Source organism: Lampetra fluviatilis, chromosome 1, assembly GCF_964198595.1.
Source record: "Lampetra fluviatilis chromosome 1, kcLamFluv1.1, whole genome shotgun sequence".
NCBI lineage: Eukaryota > Metazoa > Chordata > Hyperoartia > Petromyzontiformes > Petromyzontidae > Lampetra > Lampetra fluviatilis.
Genome location: NC_136275.1, coordinates 374,206 through 397,813, shown reverse-complemented (window position 1 = coordinate 397,813; position 23,608 = coordinate 374,206). Strand labels below are relative to the sequence as shown.

General features: G+C 60.2%; 1 protein-coding gene across 2 annotated transcripts; it reads left to right on the top strand.

Annotated features, from left to right (window-relative positions):
* Positions 1-606: 606 nt before the first annotated feature.
* LOC144945327 (zinc transporter ZIP5-like) lies at positions 607-23,292 on the top strand. Of its 2 annotated transcripts, none has more exons than XM_078873808.1 (10): positions 607-744; positions 6,777-7,548; positions 9,391-9,568; positions 10,039-10,217; positions 10,834-11,019; positions 12,079-12,160; positions 12,909-13,121; positions 13,564-13,644; positions 13,980-14,170; positions 21,651-23,292. In XM_078873808.1, the coding sequence occupies exons 2-10, from the start codon at positions 6,787-6,789 to the stop codon at positions 21,792-21,794; spliced, it is 2,016 nt and encodes a 671-aa protein (XP_078729934.1). In that variant the 5' UTR covers positions 607-744; positions 6,777-6,786; the 3' UTR covers positions 21,795-23,292. The 2 variants fall into 2 exon arrangements, with proteins under 2 accessions (XP_078729934.1, XP_078730022.1); XM_078873896.1 differs by having other exon boundaries at positions 10,834-11,007; positions 21,651-23,280.
* The last annotated feature ends 316 nt before the right edge of the window (positions 23,293-23,608 follow it).

The window sequence follows — 23,608 nt, the reverse complement described above, 5'->3', positions numbered from 1 at the left end:
GCTGCTGCTGCTGCAGCAGGCATGCAGGCTGCTGCTGCTGCAGGCTGCTATTGCTGCTGCAGGCTGCTGTTGCTGCAGGCTGCTCCGACCTGTTGCGTATCTCGCGAGCGACTCGCCTCGCGACGGCTCTGACGAGAGACGACTCCCAAGAAGAGCCTCTCCGTGTCTCCACGTGCACGCCGACTCGCTCCTCCTCTCGTCCTCTCCGTGTCTCCACGTGCACGTGGACTCGCTCCTCCTCTCGTGCTCTCCGTGTCTCCACGTGCACGCCGACTCGCTCCTCCTCTCGTGCTCTCCGTGTCTCCACGTGCACGCCGACTCGCTCCTCCTCTCGTGCTCTCCGTGTCTCCACGTGCACGCCGACTCGCTCCTCCTCTCGTGCTCTCCGTGTCTCCACGTGCACGCCGACTCGCTCCTCCTCTCGTGCTCTCCGTGTCTCCACGTGCACGCCGACTCGCTCCTCCTCTCGTGCTCTCCGTGTCTCCACGTGCACGCCGACTCGCTCCTCCCGTGCGCTAACCGCGTCGTCGTCTCTCTGTCTCCGCTGCCGCCCAGGTGAGGTGCCCAGGTGAGGTGCCCAGGTGAGGTGCCCAGGTGAAGGTGCCCAGGTGAAGGTGCCCAGGTGAGGTGCCCAGGTGAGGTGCCCAGGTGAGGTGCCCAGGTGAGGTGCCCAGGTGGGGTGCCCAGGTGAGGTGCCCAGGTGAAGGTGGTGGCGGCCGTGCCAGGACGAGTGAACGCCGACAGGTAGGGACGGCCCACCGAGCGCCCGCACGCCGCTCGCCGGCGCGTGCGGGTTTCTGCGTCGATGCCCGCGTGCTTTTTATTGTTCGGCGCCATGTCCGACGTTTCGCGCACACCGCGCCCGACTACGAACACACCCACCACGAGGTACCCCGCTCACACACAAAAGACAAAGCTCCCCCTGTAGTCCACACAGGCTCGCCGGGGCAAGTGCTGTTAGCGGGCCACCTGTGTGTAATCAGGCCGGGGCGGCGCGCGAAGGGACGCGTGGTGGCCACTTGCACTGGCGCCCGTCCGGACACGTTCGTCTCCAAAGTGCTGCTGTCCGCACACACCACCACCACCACCACCACCACACTCTGGTCTTAAGGCTGAGTCGACCAAGGGGGAGGCCCAGGATCGGTTCAGATCGCCGTCACTCGTTGTTTGTGAGCGGGAATCCCATGCGGGTCGCTGGGTCCGTAGCGCAATGCGCTGGCCCACTCTGCTTACCGCTACCCACATCACACGCACACCCGGAGACTCGCGGTCATCGTTCAGACGGTTTGGGGAACACGCGAACCTGATAGAGCCAGGGCTTGATGTAGGAGAGGGAGTGGGTGGGGATGGGATTGCGAGGTGAGATGGAGAGGGCGGGGGGGAGTATTGAGAGGTGGGATTACAAGGCAGGATTGAGAGGGGGAGATTGTGAGGGGGGATGGAGAGCGGAGGATTGCACCGTGGGATTGCACCGTGGGATCGCGAGGTGTGATTGCACGCTGGGATTGCACGCTGGGATTGCCCGGTGGGATTGCACCGTGGGATCGCGAGGTGGATTGCGAGGTGTGATTGAGACGTGGGATCGCCTGGTGGGATTGCGAGGTGGGATTGCAAGTTGGGATTGCGAGTTGGGATCGCGTCGCCCGCGGCCCTGAGCTGTTCCTCTACGTGGCCAAGGCTGGCGGCAGCGATGGGCGGTCTCCGCGTTGCCACCGAGCCGCTCGCCGCCTTCACTGAATCACAACTAGATCTGCACGCACGGCAAAACAAACTTACAGTTAATAAACACCACACCTCCCTCGCTCATTCTGGCCATCACCACCCACGGGTAAAGTGCCCTTGGCGAGCCACTCCGGTGGGTTTGACGTCGTTGATTTACAACTCGGATTGCGTGGACGTCTTGCGCCACTGGTCGGTAAAACGACCAAAAAACCCCACCGTGCAGCCGCCTTGGCAGTCCGCTGCTGGATGCGAGCTTCTACCGCGAGGCGCTGCGGGTGTTTGGCCCAGACTTGACCGCGCTAATGCAATCGAAACGTCGTGATCTGTTATTTTCTACCTACGTGACTTTACCGAAAGAACCAAAGAGTATGGATCCTTGCAGTCACGAAAGCTTCACATCGAGATTGTCCCACACTGGCCTGAGACCGCAGTGAGTGGCCTCTACCCTCCCTCCCGCGGCGACGAGAAAGCACCAAGAGCCCTTGGGCATGACGAGCCGTGCAGACAATGCGCGCCAGCGATGACCTATTTAGGGTTCCTTCACCTGGGGGAGATCTAGGCCAGTCTTCTCCTGTTCGCACTCTTTTCGCTACGGACACGGCCGCAGCGTGTACGTCTCCAGTATTATTATCTGTCTCCCTTACAAGGACGACACTATCGCAGTTGGCTTTCACTTCTTGATTTGAAGCTTTCGTGACTGCAGGAATCCATGCTGTTTGGCTTTCACGTGATTATAAATGATAGCTCTTGCACTTTGAGCGCCGAGGACATAGAGGCAAACAGATATTGTCCCCGACGGCGAGACGCCCGATAAATCTGTTGCTATTTCTGTGTTGTGTTCACATTGGCCCGAGACTTGTCCAAGGCCCGGCGAGATAGGCAGGCTGGGCGGGTTTCACGAGGAGTGAGCCCAGGGCGCCTGGCGTGCTGGCACCGGGCCGCCGTGACGCGCCCCGGCTCTTTGCGGTTTGTGAAACTTTCTCAACCCAAATCCGAGTCAAGTCAAAGTCCCCGCTGGCACACGGCACAGGGCGCGAGGCCCTCTCCCCGCGAGCCAGATTTGAGCTTCCAGGATGAACTCTGCGGCTCTCGCGGACCCCGACGTGAGCGGGGGGGGGGGAACCCTCCGCGCCTCTCGCAGCGTTTTACTTTGAAACGAAATGCGTGGCGGCCGCTCCGTTCCACCGCCCACCTCGGCCACGGGACAGTGACCTCTGGGCGTCAGGGTGGGTGACCCCCCGTGGTAACGCTCGCGCCTCGCACCAAAAACATTCTGGGTTCGATTCCCGGCTCGGGCACCTTTCTGCGTGGGGTTTGTGTGTTCTCTCCCCCTGCCCCCTGCATGGGCTTTCTCCTGTTTCTCCATGTGCTCCTCCCATAGCTAATGGAACACGCGTAGTGTGAGCGCCAGTGGCCAAACATCCCAAAGCTGAAGATTTACCTGCAAATTGCTCCATTGGGATCACGCGCAACAGCAGCAGCAGCAGCAGCAGAAGAATTGCCCCACCGATTGCAAGAGTTTGGCAGGGCCCTCGTGAAAAAGTATGGAGGCTTTCCTGGGTCAACGAGCATTAATACATACATACAATTACACCAGCACCGTGCGGGAAACCGTTGAAGGCAGACGAACTCTCACTGAGTCTGACAGCGGTGAGAAGAAGGCAAGAGGCGGAAGACACGCGTGCCCGCTGTGTCCGCTGTGCGAGCCATTCCCCCCCCCCCCGACTCAAGCCGGGTGGAACGGCGAGTGTGTGGCGTAGTAGCCGTGTGTGTTGGGGGGTGGGGGCACCACGAGGCTCACAACCACCCAGCAACAAGCACGCCAACTTGGGATGCGCCACCTCCACCACCGCACCGTACTCGCTCGCTGTGCCAGAGCGAGAACCTCCGATTAGCACGGTTGGCTACGTACGGTGCAAAAGAAGTTCACCGCACGTACGAGAATGGCCCAGAGGCGCGCGGTGGAACCGCAGGCGAGCGGAAAGGCAGCGGCCAGGCGGGCAGCCGGTGCCCCCAAGGTCTGGCGCCCTCTCTGTATGCAGGTGTTAGCGGCCAACTAACTTGCTCACAAAAAAGTAAGAAACCGTAAAGAGAGGAAGACCTCGCAGAGAATGGCTTGACGACGACGTCAGCAGTGATTGGTGCCAGAGAGCTGTCGCCACCACTTGAGAATATTGGCACAAGGCAGCGGAAAGTGGAAACAAAAGACGAACATTGTGCAGTGGACACCCACCTGGTCGTGGATTGGCCTGTCTGTGAATGAGTGTCTGTGAATGAGTGTCTGTGGGACCACGTGTGCGGTGGGTGCGAGGAGCCAGCCACCCCAATAAAGACGGTGACTGCCGTGCGTGAGAGACGACTTTGCCCATCGTCAGCCCGACTTGATGCCTCTCGTCGTCAGCATTTATCAATCGCCCCCTCTGCGCAATGCCAAGAGCTGCCACGAAGTTCTGCAGCCTCGCGCGGTCTCTTGATGCTCGGTAAGAGGGCGGGAATGGACACCTGTGGAGGCTGCGTTTAGAGCAAAAAACAAAAGACGTGTTGTTTGTGTTTTTAATTGAAGACTTCGCCGGACAACATTCCCAACATTCCGCACATTGGTCAGTGTAGATTACTCGGGCCCGCCACCCTGCACCTTAGTTACGGCTCTAAGACTGACTGTGGTTACCTTGGACTGTGAGACTGTGTTTACCTTGTGTTTACCTGGACTGTAACACTGAGTGTGTTTACCTGGACTGTAACACTGAGTGTGTTTACCTGGACTGTAACACTGAGTGTGTTTACCTTGGACTGTAAGACAGTGTGTTTACCTTGGACTGTAACACTGAGTGTGTTTACCTTGGACTGTAAGACAGTGTGTTTACCTTGGACTGTAACACTGAGTGTGTTTACCTTGGACTGTAAGACAGTGTGTTTACCTTGGACTGTAACACTGAGTGTGTTTACCTTGGACTGTAAGACAGTGTGTTTACCTTGGACTGTAACACTGAGTGTGTTTACCTTGGACTGTAGGACAGTGTGTTTACCTTGAACTGTAACACTGAGTGTGTTTACCTTGGACTGTAGGACAGTGTGTTTACCTTGAACTGTAACACTGAGTGTGTTTACCTTGGACTGTAACACTGAGTGTGTTTACCTTGGACTGTAACACTGAGTGTGTTTACCTTGGACTGTAACACTGAGTGTGTTTACCTTGGACTGTAACACTGAGTGTGTTTACCTTGGACTGTAGGACAGTGTGTTTACCTTGGACTGTAACACTGAGTGTGTTTACCTTGGACTGTAGGACAGTGTGTTTACCTTGGACTGTAACACTGAGTGTGTTTACCTTGGACTGTAACACTGAGTGTGTTTACCTTGGACTGTAGGACAGTGTGTTTACCTTGGACTGTAACACTGAGTGTGTTTACCTTGGACTGTAGGACAGTGTGTTTACCTTGGACTGTAACACTGAGTGTGTTTACCTTGGACTGTAACACTGAGTGTGTTTACCTTGGACTGTGAGACTGTGTTTACCTTGGACTGTAAGACTGTGTTTACCTTGTGTTTACCTTGGACTGTAGGACAGTGTGTGTTTACCTTGGACTGTAAGACTGTGTTTACCTTGGACTGTAAGACAGTGTGTTTACCTTGGACTGTAAGACAGTGTGTGTTTACCTTGGACTGTAAGACAGTGTTTACCTTGTGTTTACCTTGGACTGTAAGACCGAGTGTGTGTTTACCTTGGACTGTAAGACAGTGTTTACCTTGTGTTTACCTTGGACTGTAAGACAGTGTTTACCTTGTGTTTACCTTGGACTGTAAGACAGTGTGTTTACCTTGTGTTTACCGTGGACTGTAGGACTGAGTGCGTTTACCGTGGACTGTGAGACTGATTGCCCATTGTTAACGTGGGGGAGGGGGGGGGCACGCTCGGTGTACTTTGAGGCCACGCTGGAGGTCACGGGGACAGACCCAGGTGCCCTGGGTTGACTGGCTGGCAGATGCACCGACTGTGCTCCCCACCCTGCCACTTCTCTGCGCTTTATCCACGCTAAAGTGCGTAATTATACTCACTTAATTATATCCTGATTTGGCAAAAATGTCCAATTTGCTTTACCCCAACAAAACAATAAATGTCTTAATTAGCCTCGCCAAATAATTCGTCGTCTCATTCACAAATCCCTCTCTCCGCGTGCACAAATCATTACCAAGGGTTTCCCAGACAACCCATCGGCCGCACACGCGGCCCCATCTGGGACTCCCAGGAGTATCGACTAGCGGATCGTGCGGCGGGTGAACCGTGGGTGAACCGTGGGTGAACCGTGGGTGAACCGTGGGTGAACCGTGGGTGAACCGTGGGTGAACCGTGCGCGCGTGGACGGGCTACGAGGGCGCGCGTGCGCGGGCAGCCCGTGCTGAGCGGCACGCCGCTGGACGGACACTTTTATCTGCGATTGAAAACCCACCCGGGTCGGCAGTGACGGCCTTGCGGTGCACAACGAAGGAGTGCGACTGAGAGGAAACCTCTCGCCACCAGACGACTAAACACTTGGCCTGGCAACGTGCCTTCCTTTCCCGCAGAGTCGTCTCTCTCGGTATGTGTGTATGTTGAACTTCTTTTGCACCTTACGCAGCTAACCGTGCTAATTGTGGGCGCGGGGGAAGGAGAACAACACTAAACACAAATAGAGTTCTACAGAAATTAGTTTTAAATCTAGACGATGATTTAAAAGTGCACAGCTCCAGTGGCTTCCTAATATCGGAAGGAAGAACGTTCCAGACGGCCACAGAAGGGCATCTAAAATCGCGCGACGCGGCGACCGTCTTAGTTTGATGGCCAGCCAGGAGCCGCTGCTGCTGCGAGGATGACCGGAGTTTGCACGACGATGGGTTAATGCTCCTTGACGAGAAAAACGGAGAACCGTGGCCCCTACATGGCACGCGTGCGTTGTAGGGGCCACGGTTCACAGGTGTTCAGTCTGCAGTCGCAGCTGCCTCTCGCCCATCTCCCTCGTATCCACCGCCGTCTCTCCCCCCGCCGTCTCTCCCCCCGCCCTGTGTTTTGCTTTCAGTGCCGCGAACATGGAGGAGACTCCGGCCAGCGGCTTCCGCTCCGTGGTCGTGCCGCCGCTGCTGTTGCTGGCGCTGCTGCTGCTGCAGGGCGCACCGGCACGCTGCGCCGCTCCGCGCGAGCGGCCCACGTCCTCGGCGGGCGCGAGAGGCCTAGGGGAGGTCGGCACCGTCGCCGCCGCCGCCGCCGCAGCGCCGGAGCTGCCCATGGCCGTGTACGAGCAGAAGTACTACCTGCAGAGACTGTTCACGCGCTACGGCCAGGAGGGGCACCTCTCCCTCGATGCCCTGCAGAAGCTGCTCGTCAACCTGGGCATTGGTGAGATCCGGGTGCTCGAAGATCAGGATGAAGATCACGATCACGATGAAGATCACGATCAGGACCACGATCAGGACGACGATCAGGACAACGATCAGGACCACGACCACGATCAGGACCACGACCGCGATCAGGACCGCGATCGGGACGAGGGCGATGCCGGGCATCGAGCTGGCCACGACCGCCTCCCCGGGCCGGTAGGCCGCCGCAGGGGCAGCTTTTCGAGCGCCGCCGACGGCGCGGGGGACGTCGGGCCACGAACCGCGGCCCCCACGGGCGGCGCCGGGGATTGGCGAGGGCCCCCGAGAGGCGCGCCGGGAGGCGCCCGCAGCGCCCGGGAGGTGCCCCACGGCCGCGGGGCGTGGGGAGCCGCGGAGAGGCAAAGCCGGACGGCGGTCCAGGACTACCTCGCGTCGCTGGGCTTGTCGGGAGATCACGGCCACATTCACGAAGAGGTGAGATTGAACACCCTCCTCCCCCGCCACACAAAGGGGTAGACCGCATATTCTTAGGTTTTTTCGGTAAAGTCACGTAGGTAAAAATTTTAAATTAATAAAAGTAAAATAAAACAAAATAGACTGCAGTTAGTGTGTCGGCAGGTCGCACGTGGTGGGGTAAAGTGTGGGTACTCCCACCTCTTCCAACACATCTGGCCAGCATGGAAGAGTAGGCCCACAATTTTGTTTTCCCAGAGGGGCTCTCCAGGGCTCACTCCACCAGCAGTGGAGCGAGCGAGTTACTACGCAGTTTGTAACAAGTGAAAACCCCGGACAATGTTTGGTGGCAAGTGCACGTTTCTCGACTGTCGTGAGTGAGTCACACGAGTCCGTAAGTCCGCGAGTCACACGAGTCCACGAGTCAATGAGTCCGCGAGCCACACGAGTTCATCATGGTGAGCCTCCGCTGCCTGGCTGCTGGGGAACGCAGAACAGAGAGGCTTTCTGTGCAGGCTGTGGACACCGCTCCTGCAATCAACAACAAAGGATTCGAGTGAGGGCGAAGCTTTGTTTTCCCCCAAGCTCGCGGCCACCGAGTAGCGAACCAACGCTGGTCAGCGCGCATTCCCACAGAGGCCACGCGTCACGCGGCGGTCGCGATGCTCTCACATGATCTCCGCGTGGTCTCATGAGCTGCCGCGTCCCGAGTTCACGGGTCGGGGTCATGCATTTCAGAGCCCGACTGCTATGAAGACGCTTCATTCCCACAAAGATAACAAAGATCCCTCGTATAGCCTGTTACAGACCGTAGGGGCAAGTGCTGTTGGCGAGTAGCAGCACCTACGAAGGCCGGAACGGCACACGAGGGGGTGAGTGGCCAGCACCATGCCCGCCCGCCTTTATCTCCCCAGTGGCAATATTTTTACACATCGCACCAGGTACTCAATTAAGGCTGAATCGATTTAGTGGAGGCCCAGGACCGGTTCAGCTAATCGTCGCCGGTGTTGGCCGTGAGCGGGAATCGAACTCGGGTCGCCGGCTTTGTAGCGCAGCGCGCTCACCGCTACGCTACCGCTTCCCAAATTCCCACACATGCACACACGTGCTTGCGTGTACTACGGCGAGGCACCCTCGATCGGGCTCCTGGCACGCGTACCGGACTCACGCCTTCAAGCTTCCAGTTGTTGTTGTTTTCTTCACCGCTCGCCACTCGCGTGCAACTCGTCGTTATCGTTCGGAATTGATCTCTGGGTTGGGCCACGTAACGATCCGGCCAAGACGATGTCTGTCGGGCAGACCCTTCACCGCCCGACACGGGCAGACCGAGCACGCGGTCACGTGGCGTACGAGCGCGCGTGGCTCCGTCGTGGTCGCGATCAGTCAGTTGAGCTTCAATTCAGCTTATTTTGAAGTTCTCTGTGAGCTAAGAAGAAGCTCTTGAATCGGTGTTTCACCAACAAAAGCATCGCTTCCCCGGCAAACGTAACGTACATAACAGGTCGCAAGAAAAATATAACTAAAAGAAATACATAATGAAGGAAAACAAGCGGCAGCAAATCGCGTTATGTAGAGTACCTTACAAAATTATCTTTTAAGCATTTAACTAAAGTGAGGTCGCGCTCGCCCATCGTCGGTCGCGCGCCGTCGAGTCGGAGGGCGGCTCTCACGCCGCCGCCGCTTCCCACCGGTGCGCGCCTTGGGCCCTCACGTGACCCGGCCTCGCCGTGGGCCCTCACGTGACCTGGCCTCGCCGCGGCGTCTCACGTGACCCGGCCTCGCTGTGGCCTCTCACGTGACCCGGCCTCACGACAGTGTCTCACGTGACCCGGCCTCGCCGCGGTGTCTCGCGTGCGCCTGCAGTGCATGAACATCACCACGCTGCTGTGGAACTACGGCATGTCGTCGGCTTCCGGCGTCAACCAGGACCAGTTCATCTTCCTGTGCCCGGCGATGCTGTACCAGATCGACAGCCGCGTCTGCGTCAAGCAGCAGCATGACCGCCACGGCACGAGCGGCGCCGCCACCGCGCCCGACACCGGTGAGGAGCGGCGCGTTACGGGAAGAGATTTTTAGTTGTCGGTGAAGGTGGGGAGCATAGCTGTCGGTGCATAGAACAGTACAACGGCGTGCAGTTTTACTGCGCCCCCCACTCCTGACAAGATAGCGCAGCGGCGCCGGCGCCGGCCTCCAGTGCGTGCGTGTTCATGGCTGGCGGCCGCCCGTCCACACGCCGGCCAGGCCCGGGCCTGCTTGGCTTCCGGGCGCACTCCGCTGGGATGGTGCCGGCGTGAGCGTCGCTTACAAGGCAACGCGAGGCTTTCGGGTGCTGCTCGAGCGGAGGGAGTAGTCGACGCGGTCACGGGCGACGGTGCGATGCGAGCATGGTGGAGAGAGTGGTCGGTGGGGAGTGCGGTGGAGAGAGCGGTGGAGAGAGCGGTGGGGAGAGAGCGGTGGGAGAGCGGTGGGGGGAGCGACGCGTCCGCGTTTGACGTCCGCTCGGTGGGGCAGGTGCGGCCGCCTGGGGCTGGGGCTTCCTGGCCATCACGGCCATCTCGCTGCTCTCCCTGCTGGCCGCCGCCTTCATCCCGGCCCTGTCGCCCGACGCGCTGTCCAGCATCCTGGGCTTCCTGGTGGCGCTGGCCGTCGGGACCTTGAGCGGCGACGCTCTGCTGCACCTGCTCCCCCACGTGAGGGCCCCACCCCCCCTAACCCCCCCACCCCCCTACCCCCCCCACTCCCCCCACTCCCCCCACTCCCCCTACCCCCCCCACCCCCCTACCCCCCCCCCACTCCCCCCACTCCCCCCACTCCCCCTACCCCCCCCACCACCCCCCACCCCCCCTACTCCCCCTACCCCTCCTACCCCTCTCTACCCCTCTCTACCCCCCCTACCCCCCTATCCCCCTATCACCCTACCCCCCCTACCCCCCCCACCCCCCCTACCCCTCCTACCCCCCCTACTCCCCTACCCCCCTATCCCTCCCTCCTCTCCACGTACACAGTCCCCACCGACGGTCGCATCGCATCGATGACCTTCCGCAGCCGTGATCGTCGGTAGCTGCGATCAAGGATTAACCTCGCCCGGGTCACGGCCTAACCCAGGCCAAGTCCCTCCTGCGAGCTCCGAGCACGACCGGCTCGGAGCTCTTAGCTGCGAGTCGCCCAGCCACCATCCTGGCTCGGAGCTTCCAATCCCCGACTGGGGCCCGGCAAAACGCCGGCGTCCCTTCCTCCCCGACGCCGTCGCACGCCGAGCCGAGCGCCTCCCTGAAGGCGGCGCGTCGCGGTGCTGCGGGGCTGCAGGCGCAGGGCGAAGGACACGGCCACGAGCCGGGAGGGGCCGGCGGGGACTGGACGAGCGGCCTGGTCGAGCGGCTGCTGCCGCTGGGCAAGGGGATGGTGGCGCTCGGAGGCGTCTACCTCATGTTCCTCCTCGAGAGTCTGCTGCCCCTGCTGCGCGTCCGGCGCGGACAGAAGGCAAGCCACCCGGTGCGCGCGTCCGTCGTGCGTGTCTGTCCCGCGGGTCCGTGCCGCGTGTCTGTCCCGCGGGTCTGTCCCGCGGGTCTGTCCCGCGGGTCCGTCCCGCGGGTCCGTGCCACGTGGCTGTCCCGCGGGTCCGTCCCGCGTGTCTGTCCCACATGTCTGTCCCACGTGTCCCGCCCGCGTGTCTGTCCCGCGTGTCTGTCCCACGTGCGTGCATGTTTGGGGACACGCCTGTTGCAATAATAATAATTACTTATGTACCCACGCCGAGTCCAGAGGTTATTTTCAGGGGGGCCCTGCATCCCGTCAGCCATATGGCCTCCTGGGAGTGACATTTTTCAGCAGCATTGGTTCAAGTCTGGACCAGTTTCCACATTCGGCGTCTCATCAGCAGTCAGGCTTGCCTGAACCAGTGCTGCTGATAGGCGAGGACGCTCTCTCGAGTGGATGTGGGTCCTCATGGAGAGGCCCCTGTGCCGAGGCGGCGTGTTGCTCAAGTTTGCGCGTTACAAGATGACACTATTTATGTTGCCGTGAATAATGGCACCGGAGTTCACCACTGCCTGGCGGCAGGGAATGTGTAGACAGCCGGGTTGAACGGTGACGCCGTGACGCCGTGGTGATGACGTCGTGATGATGACGTCGTGGCGATGAAGTGGTGATGACGTCGTGGTGATGGCGCGGTGGTGATGACGCTGTGGTGATGACGTTGTGATGATGACGTCGTGGTGATGACGTCGTGGCGATGACGTCGTGGCGATGACGCCGTGGTGATGACGTCGTGGTGATGACGCCGTGGTGATGTCGACGTGGTGATGACGTCGTGGTGATGTCGACGTGGTGATGTCGACGTGGTGATGACGTCGTGGTGATGACGTCGTGGTGATGATGCCGTGGTGATGACGACGTGGTGATGACGTCGTGGTGATGACGCCGTGGTGATGGCGCCGTGGTGATGACGCCGTGGTGATGACGCCGTACTGATGACGCCGTGGCGATGACGTCGTGGCGATGACGTCATGGTGATGACGTCATGGTGATGACGCCGCCGCTGTGTCCTTGCAGAAGAGAGAGGCCCGGGAGGCGTGCAAGGGAGGAGACAAGGAGGCGCCGCCCTGCGAGGAGTTGGAGCTCAAAGTTGACGCAGGTGAGGAGAGTTGTGGGAGGGTGCCAATGGTGGTGAGCGGGGAATGATGGCATGTGGGCCGGTACCGCGGCTGGCGGGTAATGGCGGGCGGGTGATGGCAGGTGGTTGATGGCGGGCGGGTGATGGCGGGCGGGTGATGGCGGGCGGGTGATGGCGGGCGGGTGATGGCGGGCGGGTGATGGTGGGCAGGTGATGGTGGCGGTGGGCGAGTTTCTTGCTCGGTTCAACAAAGCGTTATGCCCCTCATCCACGTACGTCTTTGACGGTGCTGATTGTCGCTGGCGGCCTGACGTTTTGGGCCTTTGGATCTGCAGCCGGGTGTTTTAAATCAGAAATATTCCCTTTCATTTCACGCCGGTGATTGCAAACACACCGGGAAATATGCAACGGGCGCTTGTGCCCGCGTGACGTCTCGGTTCACTGGGCTGTGTGGGGCGCTGGAGGTGAGGGTCAGGGTTACGAATAGGCGTAGTGCGGACCGGATCTGATCGAAAAGAAACCAATTATGAATCGTATTCAGGTCCCGCTGAGCGACGAAAACGCCCCCGTGGCCGATCAGATTACCAACACGCAGAGATGCCCCCTTGCACGTGGCGACGGCTCTCGGCCGTACGCAAAGCCACCGCTGCGCAAGAACTGCCTTGCGGACATTCCATTTGCGGCTCCGTCGCTTCCGTCCTGCGCCGGGCGCCGCTCTCGGCCCTGTGCCACGCACGCGGCCACCTCTGATCCCTGCCGCATCTCCCAGCGCGCCAGTCGGGCGGCAGCCACGCGGAGGAGGTGTCGCGAGAGGAGCGGGACCCGGAGCGTCGCCGCGAGGGCCGTGCCCACGGCGGGGGCCTCGGGCAGCACCGCGGGCACTCGCACGCGCCCCCCGGCGGGGCGGGACACGTCGGCAACATCGCCTGGATGGTCATCATGGGCGACGGCCTCCACAACTTCACCGACGGCCTCGCAATCGGTGCGTCCGCGTGTGTGTGCACGTGAGTGTTTGAACATGTTATTTGGTGTTTGAACATCTTATCACCTGCTGTTTTATTCCCATAAAGGGTAAACCCTTCATACTTACGTGGGTGTGTGCATCTGCCAGTCAACTCGGTCAACCCACGGCACCTGGGTCTGTCCCGTGACCTCCTGCCAGCGAAGCCTTCGACACTTCACATGACCTCTAAGCGCACCTAGCCTGGCACTAGCGCCGTGGTGACATCGCCACGGCTCGATGGCGAATGGCGACCATCGTCGTCGTCCTTGGCGTCGTCCTTGTTGTCGTCATTGTTGTCGTCATTGTTGTTGTCGTCGTCATCGTCGTCGTTGTCGTCGTTGTTGTCGTTGTCTTCGTTTTCGTCGTTGTTGTCGCCGTCGTTGCTGTGCGAGTGGCTGACGCGGTGCCCGCACCTTGGCAGGGGCGGCGTTCAGCAGCAGCGTCACGGTGGGGCTCAGCACCTCCATCGCCGTGCTCTGCCACGAGGTCCCCCACGAGCTCGGTGAGACACCCCCCCCCCCACCCTCCCACGCCCCCCACCCTCCCACGCCCCCCCACCCTCCCACGCCCCCCCCACCCTCCCACCCTCTCACGCCCCCCCCCACCCTCCCACCCTCCCACACCCCCTCCACTCCCCGCACTCTCCACCCCCCCACCCCCCCCACTCCCCACCACGTCACCCCAACTCGGGCCCCCCAGCAGGGCTCCTCGGCCCTCTCGCGCCTCTCTCCCTGCAGGCCCTGGCGGCCTTGAGCCGCTCACGGAGCGTGGAACTCCCTCCTCCACCTTCTTTGTCTCTGTGCCCCCTCCCTCGTTATCACCCCCCCCCCCCCCCAGGTGACTTTGCGGTGCTGCTGCGGGCCGGAATGTCTCTGCGCCGGGCGGTCTGCTACAACCTCCTGTCGGCGCTGCTCGGCTACCTGGGCATGGCCATCGGCGTGGCCGTGGGCCGCCACCTCCACTCCTTCACCCTCTGGATCTTCGCGCTCACCGCGGGCTGCTTCCTCTACGTGGCGCTCGTCAGCATGGTACGGGCTCGGGGGGGGGGGGGGGGGGCGGTGGCCGGGCGGCTCGCGGCGGCAGAGCGAGCGGCTCGAGGTCGGAAGGTCGCGAGTTCGCATCCTGGCCGAGGGGAGGGGGGGGGGTGACTCGGTCGATCGTCGTCCCCCGCGTCACTCTCGCCAGGGAGACTTCTCTGGTCTCTCTCGAGCTCTCGCCTGGTCAGAGAGCACCACGTCGTGGAGAGCGGTCGTCCCACGGAGAGACTCGCCTCTGCCATAGCAACGTGGAGTTCCCACCACTGGGTCTGCAGGGCTGTAAAGCAGGAGATGAGCACCAGTGTCTGGACCCTGAGCAGGGACCCCCCCCCACCCCGACCCTGGTGCAGCAGGGGTCCTGTCGTGGGACCGGCAGGGCAGCGCGAGCAGGAGCACCTGCCACCGCCTGGTTGGCGCGGAGCGAGCGGTTGCCGTGGTCGGTCGCCGCCTGCTCCCGCGCCGCCATGTGGGAAGGGGACGGCGGCGTTTGTTGCGCTGCTCCTATCGTCGTCGCACCGCCGTCATATCGTCGCCGCACGAATGACGACGATCAAAGGTGGCAGTGAAGTGCTGCCCCCGTAGCCAGACCGGCAGGACTGCGGCTCGTGCCGTGGCGGCCGTCGCCAGGCGGTGGCCGCTGGGCCACGCCGCTTGGCCACCACCCCGAGAAAGACCAAAATGTAAAAACGCCGTTCACTTGATAATAACAAAAACAACAACGACGGCAACAACAATGACCTATTTACCTGGTCAAACATTCCAGTGCAGCTGGCATGCTTTGGCTGTGGGGGTAGGGAAGCAGAGGAGAGGTCCGTGTGGAAGAGGAGGAGAACACGTATGGCTATGTACGGTTCATCGTGGATACACCACGCGCCCTGGCGTGGACGTGAGGGAGAGCCGCAAAGGGGGGAGCGGGCCCCGTTCCACGGGCACCCATCAACTCTGAACCTCCAGCGCCATCTAACGTCTCGCGCGAACACAACACAGCGCCCTGTTGGTACAAAACACAGCGCCCTGTTGGTACAAAACAGCATTCCTGGCGTGACTTTGGTGGAATCGGCGCGTGTCATCTCCTGTTTTCTTTGCCGGCTGCCCTGCGAATTCTCCGTCGGCTTAGATCCAACGCGGCCCCACGGATCTCTCCCCCCCACTCCCACCCCCGGCTCTCCCTTTCCCGTGGCTCCCTCCGTGGCAGCCCCAGCTGCGACAAATCCCTCCCCCCCCCGCTCTCACGGCCACCCCCACCCCGTGAGATTCCACCGCCGTGAGTTGGTGCCGCGAATCCGTCGCGCTGAAATATTTGCCGAGAAACGCGGAGCTTGGGGGGGGGGCGCGGTGCAGAGATCGCTCACCCCCACCCACCCCCCACTCGGGCGAATGTCTCGCTGCGGAGTTTGTGCGTTCTCTCTCTGTCTCTCTCTCTCTGTCTCTCTCTCTGTGTCTCTCTCTCTTTTTTTTTACGATCAGTGGAAACAAGAAGATGCTCGGTGTAGTCGGCACTTTGCTTCGTTCATCATTTCGTAATTTTTTTTTAAATAATAGCTTTGCTTTATGTAAACCCCCACCTCTCGCTCACTCTCTCGCTCACTCTCTCGCTCACTCTCTCGCTCACTCTCTCGTTCTGCACGCAGCCCTTCTCGCAGTCCGACAGCCTCCGACGGGTAGCTCATATCAGCATGCAGAGCTCCCCGTCATCTGCTACCGAGCACACGGCCTCCTCCAGCGCCCACTGCTCCTTGAAGGCCGGCACGGCGTGGGTCAGCCGCGCATGGCGGAACTCCAGCCCACACAGCCTGGCTCCGACCAGAGCACGGAAGATGCCCAGGCTGCTGGCCGGTCGTTTCCCCTCCAGGGCCACCTTCCTCACCCTGTAAATGGCGAGCTTGGCGTAGCCGACGAGCACGTTAACCAGCCCCTGAAGATGTTGGGGTCCGTCGCCCTTCGGGTATCCAAAGATGAGGACCGTCGGGGATAAGTGGAGGCTGAACCTTAGGAGGATGTTTCTCAGGACCTTGAACAACAAGTCCAGGCTCTTGCACTCCACGTATTGGTGCGCCACCGTCTCCACTTTACCGCAGAACAGGCACTCCGGGGACGTGTCGGTGAAGCCCGCCAGGGAGGCGTTGGTGGTGACGGTGCCGTGGGCGATGCTCCAGCTGCGGTCACCGATGCGGTTGTACGTCGGGCTGGAGTAGAGTTGCCTACAGCGAGGCCTCTCCGGAGAGATGCAGGGCAGAGCTTTCCTCCAGGCATGGTCCTTGTGGTTCCTCAGGGTGTCCTGTTGGTGAAACCGGACCATGTAGGAGTAGAGCACCTTTCTCTTTACATTTGCGAAGGCCACCTCCGGTAGGTTTTCCAGCCGGCACAGGTTGTGATCCGCCTTCGCTTGTCGGCATTGGCGATGCAGTGGTACGACGGAGAGCTCCGGTGGAGGGGGACCGAGAGGGGCCTCGTCATCCCCAACGCCGATGGGGGGTGTTCTCCCCGCTGCCGCTGAGAAGGCCCCCTTGGCTTCGGCCAGGATCCGGGCAGCCACCCGGAGCGACTGCAGCCCCCTGTCTTTGCGGCCATGTCTGCTGGTCCGAGCCACCGGCCCCGTGTTCCAGGCTCCACCAGATCTCCCATCCTGGTGAGCCGCGCGTTGGTGAGGCGCCTCTCCATGCCGGGGGTGGCGGTGGTGGATGGCAGCTTTGTCTGCGGGTTCCTGAGGATCGGTTCGAAGACCAGATCTTCGGCCGATCGCGGCTGGTTCAGCCTCCTGACGGCGAGGGAGCTCCACGTCTGCAGGACGCTCTTGTAGAAAGGTGGCAGCAGCTGTCCCAGTGGGAGGCCCTGCAGGTCCAAGTAGAATAGTTGTTTGGAGCACTGCAGACCCCCCAGCTGTTTCAGGAGGAAGGAGGCCGTGACGCTCCAGGCCGGTGCAGGGGCGGCGTGCAGGAACTTGTGTGCGGCCTGCAGTCGGAAGGTGGCCAGCCGACTCCGCACGCACACCGGCACGTGACCTCCCTCGTCCAGTGGCAGGGCCAGGACCCCAGCCGCGACCCGGTGTCCTCCGCCCGACCAGAAGAAGTCGAGGACTCGCTTCTGAAGCGCGTTGACGAGGCTCATGGGGGGGTGCAGGGAGAAGAGTCGGTGCCACAGCATGGACGTCTGTCTCTGTCTCTCTCTGTCTCTCTCTGTCTCTCTCTGTCTCTCTCTGTCTCTCTCCGCCCCCTGTTCCGCGTGGGGGGTTCTCTCCGGGTTCTCCGCTTGTCTCCCACCCGCGGCTAGAAACGTGCAAATTGTCGGCGGCGGTGATGGCCACACATCTCAGCCGCAGCGAGACCCGCCTCGAACACAGACTGGGGGTGTGGGCCTTCCCATGTCCACTCTGCCACTCACCTCGCCCTTCTCACGCTCACCTCGCCCTTCTCACGCTCACCTCGCTGGGGGTTATCCCCGGCTCGTGGCGGGTGACGGTGGCAGGGAGGTGCGCACCGCGAGTTGCCCAACCCTTGCCAGCCTCCTCCCGCCTTCCTGCCACTTTCACCCTAAGCCCCCCCCTACTGAGTCCCCCCCCCTACTGAGTCTCCTACCCTACTGAATTCCCCCTACTGAGCCCCTCCCATTGAGCCCCCTCACTGAGCCCCCCCCCCCCACTGAGCCCCCCCACCCCACTGAGCCCCCCCCCCCCCCACTGAGCCCCTCCCCCCCAAGCAGAGCCGCCGCCTCCCCCCGGCCCCCGCGGCTCGCCCCAGGGTCAGGCGGGGTGCAGGGGGAGGGGTGGTGGGGGAGGGGTTGGCGGGGGCTGCTTGGGGAGTTGGGGAGGAGGGGGGTTGGAGGGAGGGGTGTGGGGGGTTGGTGAGGGAGGGGTGAGGGGGTTTGGTGAGGGGGGTGCGGGTTGCGATGTCCGCGTTGTTTATTTTGCTTGAGGTGGTCCCCGTCGGGACACTAAGAATGGGAAACTCGCCGCGTGTTCTCCCGAGTTGTGTTTACAGGTGGCGACAGTTTCGCGAGCGGAAAGGTGATGTCATTGCGCAAGATCAGCCGCGTGCTCGGGAGATTGTTTTATTATTATTATTGCAACGAACTTGGAACCCCAGTCGGAAAATGTAACTCCACGTGAGAACAATGATTGAACAATGATTGTACAATGATAGCGCAGCGCGCTAAACACTACACTACCGCTCCCCACACTCATACACGCACACACACACACATACACGCTCTCGCACACACACACACACTCATACACACGCTCTCTCACACACGCGCACACACACACATGCTCTCACACACACACTCACATGCTCTCATACGCACGCACGGATGTGCACGCACACACATTCTCACACGCGCACGCACACACATTCTCGCACACACGCACACACATTCTCGCACACACGCACACACATTCTCGCACACACGCACACACATTCTCGCACACACGCAAACACGCACATGCAACAACATCAACCGCCATTCGCCACTAAGTAGCGGTGTAGTCACCACGACGCTTGTGCAGGCTATGTGCACCTTGAGGCCACGTGAAGTGTCGAACGCCCGCTGGCAGGAGGTCACGGGGCAGACCCAGATGCCACAGGTCGACTGACTGAGATAACTGGCTGATGCACCACCTGTGCCCCCTACTGTGCCAACTTGCTGTGCTTTAGCCACCCGGCGCTCCGCTCTTTGTTGTGAGAGTCGCTCCTCCGCCCTCCGTTGTTGTTGGAGGGCGACTGCCTCCAACTGCCCAGTAGCGTCCTTCACGAGCCTCCTCCACTGAGGCCGATCTTGACACCGCTGGTACCAGTCATCGGAAAGTCCACTCAGCTCCACGTCCTCCTGTATCACATCACTCCATCTCTCCTCTAGCCCGTGCCGCGCCTGGTTAAACCCAGAATGGATCGTAGGCAGGCCAGCCTAAATGTTTCCAACCGGCGAAGATGCTCCATTAGGGGGGTCCACGTTTCATAAGCGTAGAGAAGCGAGGGAATGACCGTGGCCGAGAAGACCTGAGGCTTCGTGCAGAGTGATAGACCAGGTAGCTTCCACACAGCGTTACGCAACCGATGAAAAGATAATGCCGCTCGACTGATTCGGAGTGAGACCTCTGCTGTTAAACCGGAGCCGGTCATAAGCACACTGCCCAGGTATGGGAAACTCTGCACTCTCTCCACAACTGCCCCATCAGCAATTGGGAGTTGTGGGGGTGGAGTGTCTGATGGTACAAAATACCGAGGCAGGTGCTTAGTTTTGGTGGGGCTGATGGTAAGGCCCCACCTCTTGGTGGCACGCTCCAGGTTCAGCAGCAGCCCTTCCAACTCATCCTCTGAGTGAGCAGCAATTACCAGATCATCGGCATACATAACGTGGTTGAGCAGCAGGGAGCCATCCCTTGACCACACCCGGGCATCGATCAGCCTCCCATTGTATCTGTACCAAATGGAAATTCCTCTGTTACAGCTATTAAAGGTTTCACGAACTACGTGGTCAAAATAGATGTTAAATAATGTGGGAGCCAGAGGACATCCCTGTCACACCCCAAGGTGTACAGGGAATGGCTCTGACTCCCGGCCATGTAGTTTTACCCAGGCCCGCTCACCATCATGAAGGTCCTTAATGATCGTGAGCAGAGGGTCAGGGACCCCGAAAGCATGAAGAACAACCCAGAGCCCAGGCCTACTGATGGTATCATAGGCCTTGACCAGGTCAATAAAGCAGAGATGTAGGTCTTGTTGGAATTCCCTACACCTCTGCTGTAGCAGACGGACAGAAAATATGGCATCTGTGCAGGACTACCCTTTCCTGAAACCGCATTGGGGTTCCGCAAGCCTCTCCTCAGCGTGGCTAGCAAGGCGATGTTGAATAATCCTTGCCAGGAGCTTTCCCGGCACACTGAGGAGTAAGAAGCCCCTGTAGTTGTTACGGGGCATCCTTCCAATCCTGTGGAACCTGTCCAGTGGTCCAGACTGTTGTTATGATGTCATGTAGGGCAGTCTGTGCACAAACGCCACCCTCCCTCAGCATTTCGCTTGGGAGATCATCTCTGCCCGGTGCCTTTCATGGTCTCAGACTCTGGATCGCCTTCAGTATTTCCTCAACAGATGGCACCTCAGCCAGCCACTCACAGATGGTGACTTCCTCCTCCAATATTTGAGGCACCGCAGCCTCAGCAGGGTCATCCCCACTTTGTCCCATGTTGTTTTCCTGGCTGAGGTTTTTCCCCTCCCTCAGGACCTCACAGAAATGCTCAGCAAATCTGCAAACCTATTCCTGGAGGTCGGAGATTGGATAACCGTTCTTTCCCCTCATGATGGTAATAGGTGTGGCGCTGCAGGTTACTTTTTTGATGGAATTAAAGAGCGATTTGTGATCACGGGCCACTCAGGCAGACTCCATGTCCTCAGCAACCCGCGACTACCACCCATTCTTGTAGCGCCTCATGGCTCTCCAAACCTCCGAGCAAAGGCTGCGGTAAGCATCCTCATTCTCCGACGTGGGATGCTGTAGGCGATGAGAGTGGGCCTGTCGCTTTTTCTTAGCCAGCTTGACCACCTCCTCTGTCAGCCAGGGTCTCTGGGGAGGGCTGCACCGTGTACCCACAGCTCCCGCTCCCCCTGCGTGCCGCTCAGTGCTTCCCCCCTCTGCCTCGGGAGTCGTCCGCTCCGGTCCAGGTCTTTGGATCTCGCGGCGGTGAGCGGAATGGCGCGTTCTCTTGTGCAATGAATGCGCATTGCTTGGACTCGGCTGTAATGAGCCCTAGGGGCCGGATCTCTGCCCCTTTTTTGTCTTTTTCCAGCAAGCGCCACGTGCTTCCATCACATTCGTGTGCGTGTGTATATAGCGAGGCCTTGACAAACTCTGTGATGAAGTAGAAGATTGTTTTTGTTGCTTTGAAGTTGTGCTCCCTAGTTTTGATCAACTGCAGGATGCTCCCAGCTGCTGCTGCTGCTTCTTCTGTGTCGCGTCGTCGTCGCCGAGACGCCGGCGGTGACTCGCGCGTCGGACGGAGCTCCGCCTGCCACTCTCCTCGTGTCGGAGCGACCGCCTCAAGGACGCGGCGCCGCGTGCCGGGGGGTGACCCCGGTGGCACCCCGAGTGGGCGGTGCCACCTGGGGACCATTGTAGTTCCCACCAGCGCCACAGCTGAGGCCCCGCTGTGGGACGGGAGGGGGGGGTCAGTTATTGGTGAGATCGCAGAGAGGGTCTACGGCTCGTGACTGAGGCGCAATGGCCCCGGCAAAGGCCGACTCTGATGCTGATGCTGAGAGACCGAATGTCGAAACCGGTTCGTCGTTTGCATTGCACCAATGCGCTCCCAGAAGGCCGTGTGGAAGGGGGGGGGCGTCTTGCCTGCTCGTGAATGTTGTGGCTTTTATTCTGCACGACGACGCCCACGGCAGCTCCTCGCTGCAGCGAGAGGTCATCCGCCCTGACGCTGCTACCCCCCCTCACCCCCCCCCCCCCCTCTCGTTTCCGCCGCCCGCAGCTCCCGGAGCTTCGCGCCGACGGCCGCGGGCCCAGGGGCCTCGGCCACTTCCTGCTGCAGAACGCCGGCCTCCTCCTCGGCTTCGCCATCATGTTCCTCATCGCCCTCTTCGAGGACAGCATCGCCCTCAGCCTCAGCTTCTAGGCCGCAGCGGCAGCAGGGGCCGGGGAGCGCCCTCGCTTGCACATCGGCAACGCACGTTGTGGTTGTTGTGGTTGTTGTGGTTGTTGTCGTGGTTGTTGCGGTTGTTGTCGTGGTTCTTGATGTCGGGTGTTACACATCCCATTGACCGCACCCCGGCGGTATCCGAATGGCAGAGCCCCGTTCGAGCCTCGGACGCAGAAGGCGTCACGTGACGCCTGCTGGACGCAGAAGGCGTCACGTGATGCCTGTGGGACGCGGGCGACCGGCGCGTGACTCCGTCGGCGTCCCAGCGGCACGAGGCGCCGCCGCCTTGCGGCGAGATCGCGGTGGACGCTCAAGAGCAACTTGAGGGAGCGATTGGTGCGGCACGCGGCTCGAGAGTGGGGCTCGCTCGCTCGCTCGGGGGAGCGACGCGCCACGTGCCGCCATCTCCGTTGCCCTTCATCTCACCGGCTGAGCCCAACGACCTGACCTTTGAACCCTGTGTTCCCTTGGAGGTCTGTGAGCGCGTGGAAGTGTGTGTGTGAGTGCGCGTCCACGTGAGTGTGTGTGAGTGCGCGTGTGTGAGTGCGTGAGCACGTGAGCACGTGCACGAGCATGTGAGCGCGCATGTGAATGAATATGTGCCCACGTGGAGAGCGGTGGCGCAGTGGTTAGCGCGCTGCGCTACGATCCCGGCGACTCGAGTACGATTCTCGCTCACGACCGACAACGGTGGTGGAAATTTTGTCCGTCCTGGGCCTCCCCTAGGTCGACTCAACTTTAAACGCAAACCCGGTGCGGTGTGTCAACATCAGCACTGGTGCTGGCCTCACCACCTCCTTGCGTGCCAATCCGGCTTTAATAGGTGCTCGCTAACACCATTTGCCCCAGCAGTCTGTGAAAGGCTGTGCGGGCATCTCTGTCTCTCTCTTGTGTGTGCACCTGACAGTATTTGGGGTGCTGCAGTTGCTGTCAAATCGCGGCAACCCGTTCCTTTTAGCCTCGCCGGGACAATTGTTTACGTAACATTTTATGCAGCTGAGCAATGTCATTATATTGAAGATAATGGTGAAGTATCACGTCTAATTTAGCGTAATGATGCCATCACTTGTTAAGTATTAATGTTAACATTGCTATTCCAAGATTGTGGTCGTGAGATTTACACACAAACAGAAAAGCCATGGTGTTTTTATATTGTCCTTAATTCAATTCAAAATAATTCAATTCACAATGTTTACCGTCTACGTTACGCTGATTATAATGAGTCATTGCCGTCTTTTAGATGCAGCGGATGCGTACCTGGGCCTGATGCCTGAGACAATTAAAACTCGATGACGCGTCACGTATCCACGCGCTGTGAGTGCTGCTGCACCATCGCGTAACGAACACACCGTGATACTAGAACCCAGCCTGTGATACTAGAACCCAGCCTGTGATACTAGAACCCAGCCTGTGATACTAGAACCCAGCCTGTGATACTAGAACCCAGCCTGTGATACTAGAACCCAGCCTGTGATACTAGAACCCAGCCTGTGATGCTAGAACCCAGCCTGTGATGCTAGAACCCAGCCTGTGATGTTAGAACCCAGCCCGTGCTGGGTGCGATTCCGTGGTGGTCGTGCACCAGAGTGGACACAGTTGGGGGAATCGCTGAGCGACACTTCGAGCGGGTGCAGGGGTGGTTTGTGTGGGTGCAGGGGTGGTTTGTGTGGGTGCAGGGGTGGTTTGCGTGCGGGCCGCACATTCCTCTGCACGTGTGACACCACACGTGCAGAGGCGATTCCCCCCCTAACCCCGCCCTGAATGCACACACGCCGCGCACACACACACAC

Bases quoted from the DNA above. Each gene is read 5' to 3' on its own strand.
- LOC144945327 (XM_078873808.1), top strand. From the start codon at position 6,787: ATGGAGGAGACTCCGGCCAGCGGCTTCCGCTCCGTGGTCGTGCCGCCG. The intron at 13,122-13,563 runs GTGCGTCCGCGT...GCACCTTGGCAG, and splicing joins CACCGACGGCCTCGCAATCG to GGGCGGCGTTCAGCAGCAGC. The intron at 14,171-21,650 runs GTACGGGCTCGG...CGCCGCCCGCAG, and splicing joins ACGTGGCGCTCGTCAGCATG to CTCCCGGAGCTTCGCGCCGA.